The sequence below is a fragment of the Carcharodon carcharias genome, chromosome 10 (genome assembly GCF_017639515.1).
Source record: "Carcharodon carcharias isolate sCarCar2 chromosome 10, sCarCar2.pri, whole genome shotgun sequence".
Lineage (NCBI taxonomy): Eukaryota > Metazoa > Chordata > Chondrichthyes > Lamniformes > Lamnidae > Carcharodon > Carcharodon carcharias.
Genome location: NC_054476.1, coordinates 9754395 through 9774457, shown reverse-complemented (window position 1 = coordinate 9774457; position 20063 = coordinate 9754395). Strand labels below are relative to the sequence as shown.

Below are 20063 nucleotides of genomic sequence, written 5' to 3'. Positions count from 1 at the left end.
CTGTAATATACATATAAATATATATAGACTTTACACACACACACACATATATATATGATATATGGATATCTGGAATCCTACATTGACCTAAATCCCACAATCAGACCGATACAGAGTGAAGCTCCAGGATGGGCGCTAGGACCGGGATAGGCAGCGTTTCAGAGTGAGTTCCTGGAATATAACAGCTGAAGGCTTTACTCGTTCGGCAGGAAGATTCCGGGGCCAGGAATTCTTTACACTCTATCAACGTCCAGGACAGAACCTGGGCAACTAAGAGTCCCGCCTACTTCAGAAAGGAGCTGCTTTGGAAAACGCTTCACAAACCCCCCCCTGCCATCTCCCTCCCAACTTTTCACCCAACACTTTTTTTTTTCTCCCTCGTGTTAAAAACCACATTTCTCACGATTGAAGTGAACACGATTATTTTGTGTCAACATTAAAATCAAACACCGTTAAGGCAGCGCCCAATACCCAATGGAAAATAAACAGCATTAAAGAATTGGTAAGGTTAATCCGAAGATCTACATGAAGTTAAGCAACAGGTCATATTTAAAGACAAATCAGTATTTCAGCCAGGTTATGTATCGGGAGTGATATCGCTACGATTATTTACCGCCATGAAATGCTGTTTTAAACCCTTAACCCCCGCGGCGAACAGCGACTGGGGTTTAGTTGGATCAACCTCTCGGGAGCTCCGGACGGTATGATTTATTCTGAAGCGTGCGATATTAACCTGGGCCACAGCAAGCCCCTTGCTTTCGGTTCTGACCAGGATCTCTCTTGCTCCAGCCTGGGAGAGGCGGAGGCAGCAGGTGGGGGGCACACCGCACATGGGAATACGGCAGCTAGCACACTCAGCCCGGGACATCTCCCACTTTTTGGCGTGCACTTCCCTCCCTGAAGTGAAGTTGACAAACAGCCGGGGTGTGTCCGCTTCACCCGCCCTTAATGCCAAAATAATACACACACACACACACACACATATAAATATTTAAAAACCACAGCAATGGTACAGCGCAGATTCGGCCCATCGAGTCTGGACCGAGCTGTGATCGAAGCACCGCCCGCCCGAGCAACCTGAATTGTTTCGCTGAACACTGGCCCTTGCTCTCCATAACGAAAGGAGGAATTTCTCAGTGTCCCTTTTGTGGAGCTGCCGGCTCTTCCGGTTAAAATAAGCGGTGGATTTTATTTTTTTTAATTTTAAAAAAAAAACGAAAACCGTGAAAACTTAAAGAAGCTGGGCTGCTGGAGTTAAAAACCTGACAGAACAGTAAAGGAAATCGCCAAGTGCAGCAGAGCAGGTAAACTGCAGCCCTGTACAAAATCTAACCTCCGGGTTTGACTTTCTGATATTAAATATTGGAGCATTTCACAAAAGAGCTGTTGTTGTTCTGCGGTTGGGTGGGTGCGGGAGGGAGGGAAAAGGGGCAAATAAATGGCTCTAAAGGAAAATAAACATCTGCTTTCGATGGGTTGCAAAGTGACATGAACACTTCCTTATTTGTTGCAATTGCAAGTTGTAACTGCAACAGAAAAATGTAGCCACTTTGTAGCAAACATCTCATTTAATCTGCGCAGCCTCCCCTTTGAAACATGTTCCACAGAAGCGCATTCTATCTTTTACAAGAGAGTGTTTCGATAATTATAGTCAGAGGGTTGATAATTATAGACTTCAACGGAAATGATCGAGGTCTAATTCCATCCCAGCCCCGGCTCAGACAAAGCGAAGGAATCAAGGAGAAATTTTCAATCAGAAAACAGAATGCTTTCCGCATGGTTCTACATGGAAATGCCGATGGTACCGCCTGATAAAGCCTTTCCCAAGCACTGTCCCCCACTCGTCCTCTGGTGTTAAGAGCTGTTGTAATCCTTTGTCTGCCGACAAGATAGAGACTGGACTGGCGCCTGCATTTTTTTTTTAAATGGAGCTGCCTCCAACGGGGGCAGAAATGCTCCAGTCTCCAGAGTTCACCTCGTCTCCTGATCGGACAAACAGCAGAGCCGCACGGGTCGGGAATCTCCCCCCCCCCCCCCCCCCCCCGCCGCCCAACTTCACCCCCTACCCTCCTCCTTCAGCCTGACCCGCCAGTCCCAGAATTCGCAGGATTTCGAACATAAGCAAAGCAGAAAAAGCCGAGCGAACAATGAAGCGGGTGTCACACTTTGCGGAAAGTGGAAGAATTTGTGTTCCGAGGGGAGGAAAGGAGACGGGGGGGCGGGGGGGTGGAGGAGAGGAGAGGAGAGGGGGGGTGGAGGGGAGGAGGGGAGTGGAGGAGAGGGGAGGGGGGTGGAGGGGAGGAGGGGCGGATGCGCTCAGCTGTCAGTCTTGTAGGAGCGCTCACTGGCCTGGCCCTTTTGATCTGACCGGCTCTAGATAAGTTCGTCAACAGGAAAGACACTTTTTTATTTAAGGCTGCGGAGGTCCCGCTCCAGAGCTGCTTTTTAACTAAAAACGCCCCCGAGAGCAACATTGGAACCGGGCACATGGTTCTGCAGAGTAACAGCTTCCTGTTTAAGACTTCACAGTTTGTTAAATTATATGATGTATTACAGTTTATATTATGCTGACTGATAGTCCCTTCTCTCCTCCGCCGGTACATTCCAGCTATTACCTTGCAGCCAAACTTCTTCACTGCATCGGATTTAGACGATGTTCACACTTCGTGTGTGTTTCAAAGGGGATGTACGTGCAGAGGCGACCCCACCGAACCACCACCACCCTCCCTTCCCGATTTTCTTCCGTAAAAACTCTTTTGCCTGATAAGGGAGAGGGAGTGAGTGAGAGGGGCTGAAGGAGGGGAGAGGGAGTGAGGGGGAGAGGGGAGAGGGAGTGAGGGGGAGAGGGAGTGAGGGGGAGAGGGACTGAAGGAGGGGTGAGAGAGGGACTGAAGGAGAGGGTGAGAGAGGGAGTGAGGGGGGTGGGAGAGAGGGGTGGAGAGGAGGGGTTGGGGAGAGAGGGGTGGAGAGGGGGTGTGAGAGAGGGAGTGAAAGAGGGGAAGAGGGTGGGAGAGAGAGTGAAAGAGAGGGGGAGAGGGGTGGAGAGAGGGAGTGAAAGAGAGGGGTGAGAGAGGGAGTGAAAGAGGGGGTGAGAGAGAGGGTGTGAGAGAGGGAGTGAAAGGGGGTGAGAGAGAGAGTGAAAGAGGGGGTGAGAGAGGGAGTAAGAGGGGATGAGAGAGAGTGAAAGAGAGGGGGAGAGAGAGGGTGTGAGAAAGGTGAGGGAGAGAGGTGGGTTGAGGGAGGGAATGAGTTCCGCCTTGCTGATCCCGGGCTCTCTCATTCCGAACGCATACCAGCCCTGTTGGCGGCTGCTGTTGCAACATGCAAGGTGTTGAAAACCTGCCGACGAAAGGAACTTTGCTGCCTCGCTACTTTGGTGGAGAGTGCCTGAATGTACAATGTCTCAAAGCGAACCTCCTGGCATACCACCCCCACCACCCCCAACCCAAACACTCACAGCTCCCGAAACCCATCGTTATTTCTGCAACCACACAAAAAAATGCACAAAAACTCAAAAGATTCCAGTCCATTATGTGTTTGAGAAAAAGACAAAGAAACCGAGCATACGTTTGGAAACTTAGACCAGTTTGTTTTGCTGAATTTTGAGCTGTTGCACTGTGGCAGCGACCCTCACCAAAGTGCCTGCAGTTTTCTGTGATCACTCTACAAAGTTGAAATGAAAGCGTTAAGTGACATATATTCAGGTCCCAAACAACACGCCGCATGCCTACGGGCAAGTTAAGGGGACATCACTCCGGTCCTTGTTCCGCCCATGGATCCCATTCATTGTTGAACATCCACTTTGCAAACTCCACGGCCCCTACCTCTTCCCCCCACACAAACACACACTCTGCACAAGGAATACTGCTCAGCACCAGAAAAATCTTTCTTACCTTGGTCGGGTAGCACGGTAGCAAGCAGAAAGCCAAAGAGCAGCGCAACAGGCTGCATTATCAGTTTGTCTCCCTCCTGAAGATTTGTTTTGTTTTAACCAGAACTTATATATATGTATATATATATGAAAATGGAGCAAATATTTCTTTTTTTAAAAAAAAAGTTGGGGTAGGCAAACAGGAGAGATGGTCAGATCATGGTTGTCAGCATCGGACTGTTAGTTCAATGTTCCTTCACTCTGTAAAAGGTAAACTTGAGAGCGACCCAGTTGAACATGACACCGGTCTGTCTGCTCGCTCCTGCTTTGCGAGAATTTCTCCCATGCACCGATCAAAAAGAACATGGAGTGCACCACCTCCAGCCACAGGGGGAGGAGAGTTAACAAACTGTCAGGGAACCGAGGAACCAGCAAGCGTGACCGGCTTGGAGACACGTCAGCTCGACCCGGTTGGGTATTAATAGAAGACTTCTCAGTCAGGAGCCCAATGAATGATTTATGGCCCTTGCAATTCGGCGCCTCTCGCCACATGTCATCCCCCCCCCCCCCCCCTAAAGGCGTTTGCCGAATGCAAGGAGCTTTCCAATCCAAAACTTGCTTCAGTCAGTCCAAGTAGCTGAGAATGGACTGACACAGGAGAAAGTAATGGTTAAAAACCTTGGGACATTTAACATTTTTTTATAAGTCTTCCTCTAATATCTGTAAGCTACATTTAAGAACTGCTCCATGCGTTCATACACAAAAGGAATTATCTTTTTAACTCTTTGATGGGACCTGGGTGTCATTGGCAAGGCCAGCGTTTGCTGCCCATCCCTAATTGCCCATAAACCAAGTGGCTTGCAAGGCCATTCGAGAGGGCAATTAAGAATCAACCGCATTGTTGTGGGGCCTGGAGTCACATGTAGACCAGATGGGTAATGATGGCAGGTTTCCTACCCAAAAGGACAGAATTGAACCAGATGGGTTTTTTTTTAAAGACAAAAGTATGACAATGGTTTCACGGTCACTATTACTGAGACTAGCTTTTCAATTCTAGGTTATTGTCTGAATTTAAATTCCACCAGCTGCTGTGATGGGATTTGACCCATTATCCCCAGAGCATTAACCTGGGCCTCCTAGTCCAGTGGCATTAGCACTACACTACTATCCTTATGAGTGATCCACTGATAACATAAAAACATAAATTATAATCAATTACCTGCATAAGTTTAGCACCTTTAATGCAGTGCAACATTCTCCAGTCCACTTCACAGGAGCACTGTCAAACAATTTTTGACATTGAGTCACATAAGGACATTAGGACCAATGACCAAAGGTTTGGTCAAAGAAGCAGGTTTTAAGGAGGATCTTAATAAATGAGAGAGGAGGAAAGCCCAGAGTTGGGAGGGAAGCCCAGAGTTTAGGGCCTAAGCAGCTAATGGTGGAGTAATGAAAATCAGAACTCCGCAAGAGGCCAGAATTGGAAGAACTCAGGGATCGTACAATGTTGTCGGGCTGGAACAGGTTACACAGATGGCAAGCAAAGCTATTTATCTTCTGCTCATCCAATACTGAAAACGAGCCAAGAGTTTGACAAATTAGAGGCAGTGAAGAGATGTGGTGCTGAGGTCAAGCTGGATGTCATCAATGTATATGTGGAACCTGACATTGTTTTTTTCACCAACACAGCCCACAGCAAGCCTGTGCCAGCATCTTTGAAAGATTTATCCAGTTCCACTCTTTCACACAGAAATTTTTCACATTCAAGTATATGTCTAACTTCATTTTGAAAGTTGCTATTCTGCTTCCGCCATCATGTTCAGGTAGTTTTTATTCATTGGATGTGGGCATTGCTGGCTAGGCCAGCATTTATTGCCCATCCTTAATTGCCCTTGTTCAGAGGGGCATTTTAAGAGTCAACTACATGTAGGCCAGACCAGTGAACCAAGCTGACCTTGCCAGTGAGGCCTACATTCCATGACAGAATAAATTTTAAAAGGACTGTTGTTCCTTTATTAATTTTTACAATTTTCTTCTCATTTTCCTTGTTAAGCAAGCAAGTTGTTATTGCATCAATTTTAACATGCTACAAGGTTTGAACCTTCTGTTCAGAAGAATGAAGAGAAATTCATTTGTTTTCTTTACACAAAATTGCTATTCCTCTTATCAATTCTGGCAAGAAATGCGGACAAAAAGCAACAGCAATCATATTGGCTAAGATGTTGCTTAGGAGTACCTGGTGGCTTCCTGAAATTAATGCTGGACGTACTAAATATTTAAATAGGGATCCCACACTTGTATGGGCCCATTTTGAGTGTCAGTCATGACTCAGTTGGTAGCACTCTGAGTCACTAGGTTCCAGGTCAAAGTCTCAGTCCAGCGCTTGCGTACAAAGACTTATGCTGACACTCCAGTGCAGAACTGAGGGAGTACTACATTGTAAGAAGTACAGTCATTTGGATGAGACATTAAACTGAGACCCCACCTGCCTGCTGTTGTGGATGTAAAATATCCCATGGCACGATCTTGAAGAAGAGCAGTGAAGTTGTCACCACGTCCCAGCCAATAATTGTCCCTTAATCAGCATCACAAAACAACAGATTACCTGGTCATTATCATATTGTTGTTTGTGGGAGTTTGCTGAAAACAAAGTTAGCTGCCCCATTGCCTATATTACAAACAGCGACGATACTTCAAAAAGTACGTTATTGGTTCTAAGCCACTTTGAGACGTCTGGTGAACATACAAAGTGCTATATAAATACAAACGTGATTTGAGAAATTGCTGTCTGGGAGCTTCAGAAATACGGTGCCAACACTGAAGAAGCAATGATATTTAAAATATTCCTTACTCCTATTAAGTTAATTCTCTGCCTAGATGTTTTTGACTGCTGAGGATTTTTGGTGCCGTTATTTTGCCTGCCTTTGCTGCATTGCATTGTTGGCTCATTATCTGAGCAGAAAAAAAATTGCAGAGCTATGCGGAGAAAAGACAAGGGTGTAGCATTAGGTGTATTACTCCTGCAGAGAGCCGATATGGACATGAGGGCTGAATGATCTCCTTCCGTACTGTAACTATTCTATGATTCAATTGTCTGTGTGGTGGGGGGGGGGGGGGGGGGGGGGGGGGGGGGTGTCAAGAAAAGGTGGGAAATTTTTATATTCTTTCATGGGATGTGGGCGTCACTGGCAAGGCCAACATTTGTTGCCCATCCCTAATTGCTCTTGAACTGAGTGGCTTGCTAGGTCATTTCAGAGGGCAGTTAAGAGCCAACCACATTGCTGTGGGTCTGGAATCACACGTAGGCCAGACCAGCAGATTTCCTTCCCTAAAGGGCATTAAGGAACGAGGTGGGTTTTTATGACAACTGATGATAGTGAAATGGTCACCATTACTGAGGCTAGCTTTCAATTCCAGATTCTACCAGCTGCCATGCTGAGGTTTGAATATGTGTCCCCAGACCATTAGCCTAGGCCTCTGGATTATTAGTCCAGTGACATTACCACTACAACACCAGCAGCCCCCCCACACCCACCTCCCCACGCCCCCCCCCCACTCCCCCCCCACCCCACCCCCCCCCCAACCCCCCCCCCCCCAAACCACCGCCCCCCCCCCCCCCCCCCCCCCCCCCCCACCCCCCCCACCCCCACCCCCCGCCCCCCAACCCAAAATGTTGCTTGAATTACCACTGAAGCTTCCTCAGCAGCAGAAACAATAACAATAGTAGTCTGGCAGCCCAGACCTGTGGAAACACAATGGACCCGTTGACAATGAAGCTTTACTGTGTACAGTTGTCTTGCAACAAAATGTCTTACTTTGACATGATGGAGGAGGAGTGTAAAATGAATCTGTGTTTTAGCAGGCAGACAGTCCTGTATCACTTTTTGCAGGATTTGTAGTTAAAGGTCAGGGCACACACACAGCACTGTCTCCAACTCTGTAGGATATGGTGCCCCTCAACTTCAATGCCACAGGCTCAATCCAGGCTGCAACTGGCACTCCAAGCAACATCTGTAAGTATGCTGTTCATACAGTCATCAAACAGTTGGCAGATGTTCTCTTCACAAGGAGACAGCAATAGACCAATTTCCCAATGTCCATCCACTGCAGGTCAGGAAGAGAGACCTCTCAATTTGCCCACACTGCTGGATTTCCCCAGGTGCAAGGTGGAATTGACTGCACATGTGTTGCACTGTGCTACAGGAAGGGCTTCCACAGCTGGTCAGTGACCACAATCAATGGATAATACACATTTGTGCCTATCTTCCTGACAATAGTCATGACATCTTCATGCTGCATCAGTCATCAATCTCCTGTTTTTATAGAGCATTATAGGGATTTGCTGAATGCTACACAGTTATGCCATGTAGGGGTGGGTAAAGGGGTGCTGGTAAGCCAGTTGCCACAAGAGGGTGAAGTGCAGCAATAAGATGAAAAAGGGACAAGGAAACCCAAGGCTGAACAGTGTTACCTGCTGCCGGAACTGTAAAGCAACAAATTATTGTGGAACAATTGTCCAGCCCACCAACCCCTCCCCATGTAACTTCCTGATGGCCTCCAACACTACTACTACCTCAGGGAGGTTCCTCGCATATCACTATCAGTGTAAAGAAGAAACCTTGAGTTTGGACCCTTGAGGGCTGCTCAGTTGCAGTGTGGGCCAGGGTGGACTGGGTCAGCTGGTTGTGTGGAACCTACTGATTCAGAGTGATGCTGGTAGGGAAGGCACATGTGCTATCACCTCAAGAGGACAACTATGAGCCTTTTCCCACTGTCATGAGGCTGCACTTCTCCATGAGAACCGAGTGAAGAATAATTAGGGGCCCTGATAAATATTCCTTTATAATTCAGTGGTTCATGCTTACACATGCCAAGACTGGACCTGAAAATGGGCCCCAGGGAGTTTTTAACCCCAAACTGTTTTACTTCTTTAAGGGGTATCTTCCGTTAGGTTTTGGGCTAAAGCCTAGTACTTTAACTCTTGCCTCAAAACAAAAATCCACTGCCTACGAGCCTGAATGTGACCTTATAACTGAAGTAACTGAATAACGTACCCTTTGAAAGAACAATAAACCATTTTATTGTTGAGGTATGCACAGGAAATGCTGCTGACTGCCACTGTGAAGTCCAGATCCACACATTAATTGTCCGTAGTTCACATGGGCAGGCAGACACGTTCTGTCTGTTTGCTGCTAAAACTAAGTAGGATTTAAAGATTTCCATAGTGGATTTGTCCAGTAAAGCACCTCAGCAAGGGTCTCTGCACTTAAGTGATTGGCACTACACAGCAGTGAGCATGAGTCATACAGGCAGAATTATAAAGTAATAAGGGCCCTAATTATAATAAAATTGATCCTAATAAATGGGCAGCATGAATGTCAGGCATCCTGATGCTGTTTGAAGGCAGTTTGCATCTCATAAGGGAAATTACATTTTGGCTGAAGACAGAGACTGTTGGCAAATAAAAGACTGTCCCAGCTCTTGTAATTAATGGGGCCAAGTGCATTTTAAGCGAATGGCATGGAATTGGATTGAAGGCAAAGTGAGCTGGCAAGGTCCTGAGGCAACGAACCAGGGCAAAACCCCAAGGTAACGAACCAGGGCAAAACCCCGAGGCAATGAACCAGGGCAAAACCCCAAGGCAATGAACCAGGGCAAAACCACGAGGCAACGAACCAGGGCAAAACCCCGAGACAACGAACCAGGGCAAAGCCCCGAGGCAACGAACCAGGGCAAAACCACGAGGCAACAAACCAGGGCAAAACCCCAAGGCAACGAATCAGGGTAAAACCCTGAGGTAATGAACCAGGGCAAAACCCAGAGACAACGAACCAGGGCAAAACCCCAAGGCAACGAATCAGGGTAAAACCCCAAGGCAACGAACCAGGGCAAAACCCCAAAACAACGAACCAGGGCAAAGCCCTGAGGCAACGAATCAGGATAAAACCCCAAGGCAATGAAACATGCTCAAGGGAATGGGGAACTCTAAGCTCCAATGATTGGAATACAAAACCATTTGACAAGATTTAAACAACCCAGGTATCCCAGCAAAGGAAAATACAGGTAGAAGACCATGACGTGGTTAGAATACAAATACATTGGAAGACCTGGGGATGCCAGCGTGTCATGCTTGGAAGGCACAAAGTGGCTTTGCTGTCACATTCGAGGCAAGCTGCAACATGAGGGCTTGGATCAAAACTTTCCGAATTACCAAACTCTGCCCAGTTAAAGATTCCAAGGAAGGCAATCATTGTTTATATTCATGCATGGGATGTGGGCATTGCTGGCTAAGCCAACGTTTATTGCCCATCTCTAGTTGCCCTTGAGAAGGTGGTGGTGAGCTGCAGCCCCTGTGGTGTAGGTACACCCACAGCACTGTTAGGGAGGGAGTTCCAGGATTTGGGCCCAGCGACAATGAAGGTATGGCGATATATTTCCAAATCAGAATGGTGTGGATTGGAGGGGAACTTCCAAATGGTGGTGTTCCCATGCATCTGTTACCCTTGTCCTTGATAGTGGTCATGGGTTTGGAAGGTGCTGTTGAAGGAACCTTGGTGAATTCCTGCAGTGCATCTTGTAGATGGTACACACTGCTGCTCCTGTGTGTTGGTGATGGAGGGAGTAAATGTTTGTGGATCGGGTGCCAATCAAGGAAGCTGCTTTGTCCTGGATGGTGTCAAGCTTCCTGAGTGTTGTGGGAGCTGCACTCATCCAGGCAAGTGTTGAGTATTCCATCACACTCCTGACTTGTGCCTTGTAGATGGTGGACAGGCTTTGGGGAGTCTGGCTTGCCAGAGGATTCCCAGCCTCTGACCTGCTCTTGTAGCCACAGTATTGATATGGCTAGCCCAGTTCAGTTTCTGGTCAATGGTTATCGGTCATCCATGGCCTTCTCAACCTTGCCCCTCGCCTGAACTGTGGTGACCCTCAGGTTAAACTCACCACCAGTTGTCTCTTTCTGATGAGAGAAGAGCCTATGGTCCTCTGGGACTATGGTGACTTTCTTTCTTCCAGTTCAGTTTCTGCTCAATGGCAACCCTCAGGATGTTGATTGCGGAGGATTTAGCAATGCTGATGCCATTGAATGTCAAGGGGCGATGGTTAGATTCTCTCATGTTGGAGGTGGTCATTGCCTGGCACTTTGTGGCATGAATATTACTTGCCACTTGTCAGCTCAAGCCAGGATATTGTCCAGTTCTTGTTGCATTTGGATATGGACTGCTTCAGTATCTAAGGAGTCCAAGCAACCTATGAGACAGTTCTCCCACTTTTGGCACAAGTCCTCTGATATTAGTAAGGAGGACGTTGCAGGGTTGACAGGGCTGAGTCTGCCATTGTCGTTTCTGGTGCCTAAGTCAGTGCCGGCTTCATAGCAGTTTGATACAACTGAGTGACAGTAACTGTGTTGGTCTGGAGGCACGTGTAGGCTGGGGCAGACCTGATAAGGATGGCAGATTTCCTTCCCTAAAGGAAGTGAACCAAAAGGGTTTTTCCTGACAATTGTTTCATGGTCATCATTAGACTCTTAATTCCAGATTTTTATTTAATTCAAATTCCACTGGCTGCCTTGATAGGATTCGAAAGCAGGTCCCCAGAGCATTACCCTGGGTTGTGGGATTATTAGTCCAGTGACAATACCACTACACCACCACCTCCCCATTTAATCATTTAAATCAAAATGCATCTCCACCCCAGTACCATCTTGTCAGTTTTTAAATCCAAACCTTAACGATTCTGCAAGTACAATAAGGACTGCAGAAACAAGGAAGCTAATGCGTTCACATGAAGACACATCCATCTTAAGCTCAAAGATACAGCTCCAATCTATATTGAAAAAAAAAACTTTCACACAAGACACATGCCCTGAATATTTATTTTATGAAAAATAAGTAAAAGCTACACTTTCATTTATAACACATTGTTATACTTCATTTAATTTGGAAGGCAAAAAATAAATAAATACACATCACTGCAACTCACAGGAACCGTGAACTCATTCTAAAATTTCCAAACTTGTGTAGATTCATGCTGGGAACCTGGCGTTTGATTCTAGGGAAGCTAGGTTAACGTTGTGGCATGGGGCTTTACACTTATGTGTTTTTGATGTGCTGGGAGAAGCCACTGGGACATTTCTTTTCTTCCATCCTCCATCATGAAGGGATTCTATTTGCCATCTTGAAGCCAATTTCAGCAGTGTGGAGTTTCTGCAGTAGACAAAACTCCAGTTCTTAGATTGACAGAAACTCAGATCTCAGGGGAACAAATTTAACCAACTTTCAGTGACTGAAGATGACTTGCCCAACACAAAAGCCTTAATATATTTAGAGCAGGTGGCACTGGAAAGATTTATGTGAAATTGCAGTTACTTAGCTTATCCAAGAGTAATTAAAGTCATGCAACATAGTTCTTAACATAAATAACAGCCACATTTTGGTAAAACAATTAACATAAAGCATTATAATCAATATTCTATTCAACGCTTCAAAGCGTTTTTAATCAATATAAACCAGGTCTTTGATTCATGCAGACAAGAATATCTTTACATAATAAATGTCACTTGAAACACTAGCCTAGACAATGGAAAGAGATTTGCTTCCTGCTCCTGTACATTAATTATTGCAACTTCTGTGCTTCTCCGAGATTAAACATTTAAAAATAATTTTAAAAAATTATTTCATGGGATGTGGGTGTCGCTGGCCAGGCCAGCATTTATTGCCCATCCCTAATTGCCCTTGAGAAGATGGTGATGAGCTGCCTTCTTGAACTGCTGCAGTCCATGTGGTGTAGGTACACCCACAGTGCTGTTAGGAAGGGAGTTCCAGGATTTTCACACAGTGGTAGTGAAAGAACAACGATATATTTCCAAATCAGGATGGTGAGTGGATTGGAGGGGAACTTCCAGTTGGTGGTGTTCCCATGTATCTGCTGCCCTTATTCTTATAGATGTTAGTGGTCATGGGATTGGAGGTGCTGTGTAAGGAGCCTTGGTGAGTTCCAGCAGTGCATCTTGTAGATGGTACACAATGCTGCTACTGTGCGTCGGTGGTGGAGGGAGTGAATGTTTGCAGATGGGGTGCCAATCAAGTGGGCTGCTTTGTCCTGGATGGTGTCAAGCTTCTTAAGTGTTGCTGGAGCTGCACTCATCCAAGCAAGCAGGGAGTATTCCATCACACTCATGACTTGTATCTTGTGGACAGGCTTTAGAGAGTCAGAAGATGAGTTATTCGCCAGGTGATTTTTTAAAAATTTGTTCATGAGATGTGGGCATCACTGGTTAGGCCAGCATTTATTCCTAGCCTCTGACCTGCTCTTGTAGCCATAGTATTTATATGGCTAGTCCAGTTCAGTTTCTGGTCAGTGGTAACCCCCAGGATGTTTATAGTGGGGGACTCAGCAATGTAATTCCATTGAATATCATGGAGAGATGGCTAGATTTTCTCTTGTTGGAGATGGCCATTGCCTGGCACTTGTGTGGCATGAATGTTACTTGCCACTTGTTAGCCAAGCCTGGGTATTGTCCAGGTCTTGCTGCATTTAGACGTGCACTACTTCAGTATCTGAGGAGTTGCGAATGGTGCTGAACATTGTGCAGTCATCAGCGAACATCCCCACTTCTGACCTTATGATGGAAGGAAGGTCATTGGTGAAGCTGTTGAAGATGGTTGGGCCAAGGGCACTACCCTGAGGAACTCCTGCATTGATATCCTGGAGTTGAGATGACTGACCTCCAACAACCACAACCATCTTCCTTTGTGCTAGGTATGACTCCAAGCAGCGGAGAATTTTCCCCCTTTTTCCCATTGACTTCAGTTTTGCTAGGGCTCTTTGATGCCACACTCGATCAAATGTGGCTTTGATGTCAAAAGCAGTCACTCTGACATCACCTTGGGAGTTCGGTTCTTTTGTCCATGTTTGAACCAAGTCTGTAATTAGGTCAAATTTTGAATACAAAGCAGATTGATTAACAGAGAAAAAAGAAAGTTAATGCACTGATGCAACTGTTTGTCAGAATTTTATTTTGAGGTGATAATACTGATGATATTGATTCACTTTTACTCATAAGTCCATAAGACCATAAGACGTAGGAACAGAAGTAGGTCATTTGGCCCATCGAGTCTGCTCTGCCATTCAATGAGATCATGGCTGATCTGATAATCCTCAACTCCATTTCCTGCCTTTTCCCCATAACCCTTGATTCCCTTACTGATTAAAAATCAGTCTATCTCAGCCTTGAATATACTTAACGACCCAGCCTCTACAGTCGTCTGTGATAAAGAATTCTGCAGATTCACTACCCTCTGAGAGAAGAAATCCCTCCTCATCTCTGTTTTAAATGGGCACCTTTTACTCTGAGATTATGCCTTCTGGCCCTAGACTCTTCCACAAAGGGGAACAACCTCTCAGCACCTACTCTGTCAAGCCTCCTAAGAATTTTAAGTATTTCAATAAGGTCGCCTCTCATTCTTCTAAACTCTAATGAGTACAGACCCAACCTACTCAGCCCCTCCTCATAAGAAAATCCCTCCATACCTGTGATCAACCTAGTGAATCTTCTCTGGACTGCCTCAAATGCCAGTATATCTTTCCTTAGATACGGGGACAAAACTGATCACAGTATTCTCAGTGTGGTCTAACTCGTGCCTTGTACAGTTTTAGCAAGATTTCCCTATTTTTATACTCCATTCCCTTTGAAATAAAGGCCAATATTCCACTTACCTTCCCTATTACCTGCTGAACTTGTACGATAGCTTTCTGTGATTCATGCAGGAGGACCCCCAAATACCTCTGTACTGCAGCTTTCTGCAGTCTTTCTGCATTTAAATAATATTCAGCTCCTCTATTCTTCATGCCGAAGTGCATAACCTCACATTTTCCCACAGTGTATTCCATCTTCTAGAAGCTGTTTAAGAGTGTTCTTGAAAAAAGTAGCTGGATTGTCAAATTCTAAATCTAATCAATCCTATAGAGAGTTGGGCTGCAATCAGATCTATCACAGGGACAAGTGAAATGTACTGTCCATCAGTTTAATTATTTTTCCTTGTTTGAATGAGTTTGAGTTTACAACTCACCATGGTATATCCAGCATATATTTAGCAATGGAAGGAGATGGACTATGTGAAGTCCAGCCAATCATCTTAGCTCCAGGTATCAATACAGGAGTTCCTCAGGGTGTTGCCCTGGGCCCAACCATCTTCAGCTGCTTCACCAGTGACCTTCCCTCCATCAGAAGTGGGGATGATTTCACAGTTCCACTCTCATCTCCTCAGATACTGAAGCAGTCTGTGCCTGCATGCAAGCAAGACCGGGACAACATTTAGGCTTGAGCTGATAAGTGGCAAATAACATTTGTGCCACACCAGTGCCAGGCAATGGCCATTTCCAATGAGAGGCAGTCTTTGATATACAATGAATCCCCGACCTTCAACATCCTGGGACCACTATTGATCAGAAACTTAGCTGGACCAGCCATATAAATACTGTGGTCACAAGATCAAGTCAGAGGCTGGGAATTCTGCGTTGAGTGACTCACCTCCTGACTTTTTCTAAGCCTATTTATCATCTACACAGTGCAAGCCAGGAATGTGAAGAAATATTCAACACTTGTGAGTGCAGTTCCAATAATAGTCAGGAAGCTTGACACCATCCAGGACTAAACAGCCCGCTTGACTGGCGTCCCATCCACCACCTAAAATATTAATACCTGCCACCACCAGCTACAGTGTGTACCATCTACAAAATGCAATGCATTGTCTCGCCAAGGCTCCTTCGACAGCACCTCCTGAACCCATGATCTCTACTACCTAGACAGCCAAGGGCAGCAAACACATGGAAACACCACCACATGCAAATTCCCACCCAAGCCACATGCTGTCCTGACTTGAAGGGAGATCATTGTGCCTTCGACGCCACTTGGTCAAAATCCTTCACTGCATGAATTGCAGTGGTTCAAGAAAGTGGCTTACCATTATCTTCTCAAGGGCAATTAGGAATGACAATAAATTTTGGCCTTGCCAGTGACACCCATAAATCGTGAATGAACAAATAATAAACATAGTATTTAAATCTGTACATTTATTTCATTTTCAACTGTCAATCTACACTTTATTAAAAATGACAAGTGACCTTGGGGGTTAAAGGTATTGCATCTGTAGATGATACCGTGCGATTAACATTGGACTCAGTTAGAATGGTGCAGAAGTGCAGCATTATGTGACAGATTCCGAGAGAGTTCTGTTTATTTTCCATAACATGCACCTCAATTTAAAAGAAAGAAGATGGTATCAGGAAGGCAGTTCATAGCACAAACTGACACAGCTTTTTTCTTAAATATTGAGATCAGGGTAGATCCATAGAATGAAAACAGTCAGTTTCAAAACTTACCCACAGCTCAAAACAATCCCTCGACTACACGAGCAGAACCAGAAATGCAGAAGGAAGCTGCAAGTGAAAAGGATGAAGACTCATTAGTAGTATAAAACACATCAGGAGTATAAATAAAATGGCACAGAATAAACGTGTGACAAAAGCCCTCAACCCCTCACAGAGCCATAAGCTAATGCTCATTTTCTTAACCAGGAAATGGAAAGAGCTCTCTGTCAGCAGGTTGAACTGAACGCAGACAAGCAGATATTAGGTGCTATTCTAAATGCCACTCAATCCAAATTCATAACTCTCATGCGAAGCAGAAATGGCCTTGGAAACATAGAAACTAGGAGCAGGAGTAGGCAATTCGGCCCTTCGAGCCTGTTCCGCCATTCAATATGATCATGGCTGATCCTCTACCTCGATGTTATATTCTCGTTTTCTCTCCATACCTCTTGATGCTCTAATATCCAAGAACCTATCAATTTCTTTCTTGAATATACTCAGTGGCCCGGCCTCTCTGTGGTAGAGAGTTCCACAGGTTGACCACCCTCTGACAAAGACATTATTTTCTCATCTCAGTCCTAAATGGCCTACTCCATATCCTGAGACTGTGGTCCCTGGTTCTAGGCTCCCCAACCAGGAGAAACATCCTCCCTGCATCCAATCTGTCTAGCCGTGTTAGAATTTTATACATTTCAGTCAGATCCCCTCTCATTCTTCTAAACTCTAGTGAATACAGGCCCAGTCAAACCAATCTCTTCACATACGAAAGTCTTGCCATCCCCGGTATCAGCCTAGTGAACCTTTGCTGCACTCCTTCTATGGCAAGTATATCCTTTCTTAGGCAGGGAGACCACAACTGCACAGAATACTCCAGGTGTGGTCTCATCAAGGCCCTGTATAACTGCAGTAAGACATCCCTACTTCTGAACTCAAATCCTCTTGCAATGAAGACCAACATACCATTTGCCTTCCTAATTGCTTGCTGCACCTGCCTGTTTACTTTCATTGACTGGTATACAAAGAGGTACAAGTAGACCCATAGCCCTTCTGTACATCCACATTTTCCAATATATCACCATTTAAATAATATTCTGCCTTTCTGTTTTTCACACCGAAGTGTATAACTTCACGTTTATCCACATTATACTGCATCTGCCTTGTTTCACCACACAATTGTCTAAATTGCCCTGAAGCCCCCTTGATCCTCCTCACAACCCCACCCAGTTTTGTGTCATCAGCAAACTTGGACATATTGCATTTAGTTCCCTCATCCAAGTCATTTATATATATCGTGAATAGCTGGGGCCCAAGCACTGATCCTTGTGGTACACCGCTAGTCACTGCCTGCCATCTGGAAAAAGACCCATTTATTCCCTGTCAACCAATTCTCAATCCATGCCAGTATATGTGCTTTAATTTTGCCCACAAGCCTCTTATGTGGGACCTTATCAAAAGCCTTCTTGAAATCCAAATACACCACATCCACTGGTTTTCCCTTACCTATTCTACTAGTTACATCCTCAAAAAAATGGCACTAGATTAGTTAAACATGATTTCCCTTTCATAAACCAATGCTGACTTTGTCTAATCCCATTAATGCTTTCCAAGTGTTCTGTTACCATGTCTTTTATAACAGACTCTAGTATTTTCCCCACTACTGATGTTAGGCTAACCGATCTGTAATTCTCTGTTTTTTCTCTCCCTTCTTTTTTAAATAGTGAGATTACATTTGCCACCCTCCAATCTGTTGGAACTGCTCCAGAGTCTACAGAATTTTGAAAGATGACCACCAATGCATCCAATATTTCCAGGGCCACTTCCTTTAGTACTCTGGGATGTAGGTTATCAGGCCCTGGGGATTTTTCAGCCTTTAACCCCATTAATTTCTCTAGCACCATGTTTTTACCAATACTGATTTTCTTCAATTCCCCCCTCTCAGTAGACTCTTGGTTCCCTAACATTTCTGGGAAATTATTTGTGTCCTCCCCTGGCACATATCAAAGAGAACTATCCCCTTTCCCTTATGAAGACTGCAATTAGTTCTAATCTACCCCCCACCCACCCTGCTATTGTACACAGATTGGGAGCTACTCTCTTCTTTAGACTTCTCCTCTCCGCACTAAGCAGTATCTTCTCATATTTACTGGCCTGATTTTAACTCATTCAAAGCCCATTCATTTACACAGAATTAAAATCGGGCCCAGGCTGAGTGAAGGTAATGATCCAAATTTACCTCCAATGGCCTTTCTGGTCTTGGATCCTCTACGACTTCTCTGCTCAGGCCCAAATTATAATTGAAGTTGGGGTCTCATAATATAACTGGAGCCTGATCTACAGATTTAACGCAGGATCTGACAGCTTCAGAACAGTGTCTTTGTCACCTGCCCAGTAAAGCAGATCAAAATGGAAGACATTGGGAGCCAGGTGGGTACATCACCCTGACAACTTTAAATATCCCAACACAATTTTTATTGGATGTGTAGGATTAAAATCACTCCTGGTGTCTCACTGCACCATTGGCGTAGTTGCTTGTCCCCATGTTATGACATCTATACTCAGTGTTGTTTTGAACAGTCAATGTTTTGTGGTGCTGTATCAGCTTTATTGAAGTTGTTGTAACCTTTTTCTAGTTTTACACGAGACAAGACCGATTGAATCCCTATATCCTCTCACACGCAAAGCAGAACTGGGAGAAATGAACTAACAGAAGCAGGACACCAGTTCCCAAGTTAGGTTCCTCTCCTCTTTGATGCAAGCTTGCAATATAGTGGTAGAAGGCTTATGTCATAATCAGTCAAAACAGTCAATCAAATGGATTAAATAGCCATGTACAGTAGGAAATAAGCTACAGACAACCTAGTGATTAAGCTTTTTAAAAATATCATCTGACAGAGGATGTAAACAGCCAGATGTTTGTCCTCTATTCATTAGCTGATTCATTACCAGATCAGATAACCTAGTAGATGCAGCCTGTTTGCCTGTCACTCCTTTATCCTGTAAAAAAGAAATGAAAGCAAAACCATTTGACTCTGTCGTGCATATTTCCCCACTTGTAATAAGAAACATCACAAAATCTCAATGTTCCACTATTTAAATATTTATGCATTAGGATAGTTGTAATCCCAAACTAGACAACTGCATATGCATTGCATAACTTCCCACAGACAGAAAAATGCAGATTACTCTCCCAGCAGCAGTAAGAGAAGACACAATTAAAATTGTTACATCGCTGATAAGCTGTAAATTCCGAACAAAAAAAAAATTCTATAATATGGAGATTCTTGTAATGTGAAATAGGGCTGATTGCTTTTCTGTTTTATTTTACTCAGTCCTGGGATATAGGTGTTGCTGGCTGGGCCAGCATTTATTGTCCATCCCTAATTGCCCTTGAGAAGGTGCTGGTGAGCTGCCTTCTTGAACCACCGCAGTTTGTGTGGAGCAAGTACTCCCACAATGCTGTTAGGGAGAGAATTCCAGAATTTTGATCCAGTGACAAGGAAGAAGCAGCTCTATAGTCCCAAGCCAGGATGGTGTGTGACTTGGAGAGGAACTTGCAAGTGGTGGTGTTCCCCCGAGCCTTGAAGTGATAGAAGTCACAGGTTTAGCAGGTCAAAGACAGAAACTTTTCAATTAAAGATGTTTTCCAACAATTTAATTATTTCTTTACATAAGAATTTCAGACAAAATAATAAATCATCAGGAGTGAGTAGGGGCCTGTGTGAATAGAATTCATTATTGTATTTACATATGACAAAGTTTAATTAGCAGAATCTCACAAAATACAATATATTTCATTTCTAATTCTGATATAAAATGGAAAAAA

At 44.7% G+C, this 20063-nt stretch overlaps 1 protein-coding gene across 3 annotated transcripts in view; it reads right to left on the bottom strand.

Annotated features, from left to right (window-relative positions):
* Positions 1–4003, bottom strand: part of lrp4 (low density lipoprotein receptor-related protein 4) — a 422664-nt gene extending 418661 nt beyond the window's left edge. For 2 of the 3 annotated variants that reach the window (XM_041197751.1, XM_041197752.1), the window contains exon 1: positions 3894–4003. In XM_041197751.1, coding sequence (XP_041053685.1) covers positions 3894–3951 — 58 coding nt within the window. In that variant the 5' untranslated portion in view covers positions 3952–4003. Of the gene's footprint in view, positions 1–2615; positions 2817–3893 lie in introns of those variants that run through there. The other variant, XM_041197754.1, reaches the window with a different exon arrangement.
* Between the last annotated feature and the right edge of the window lie 16060 nt (positions 4004–20063).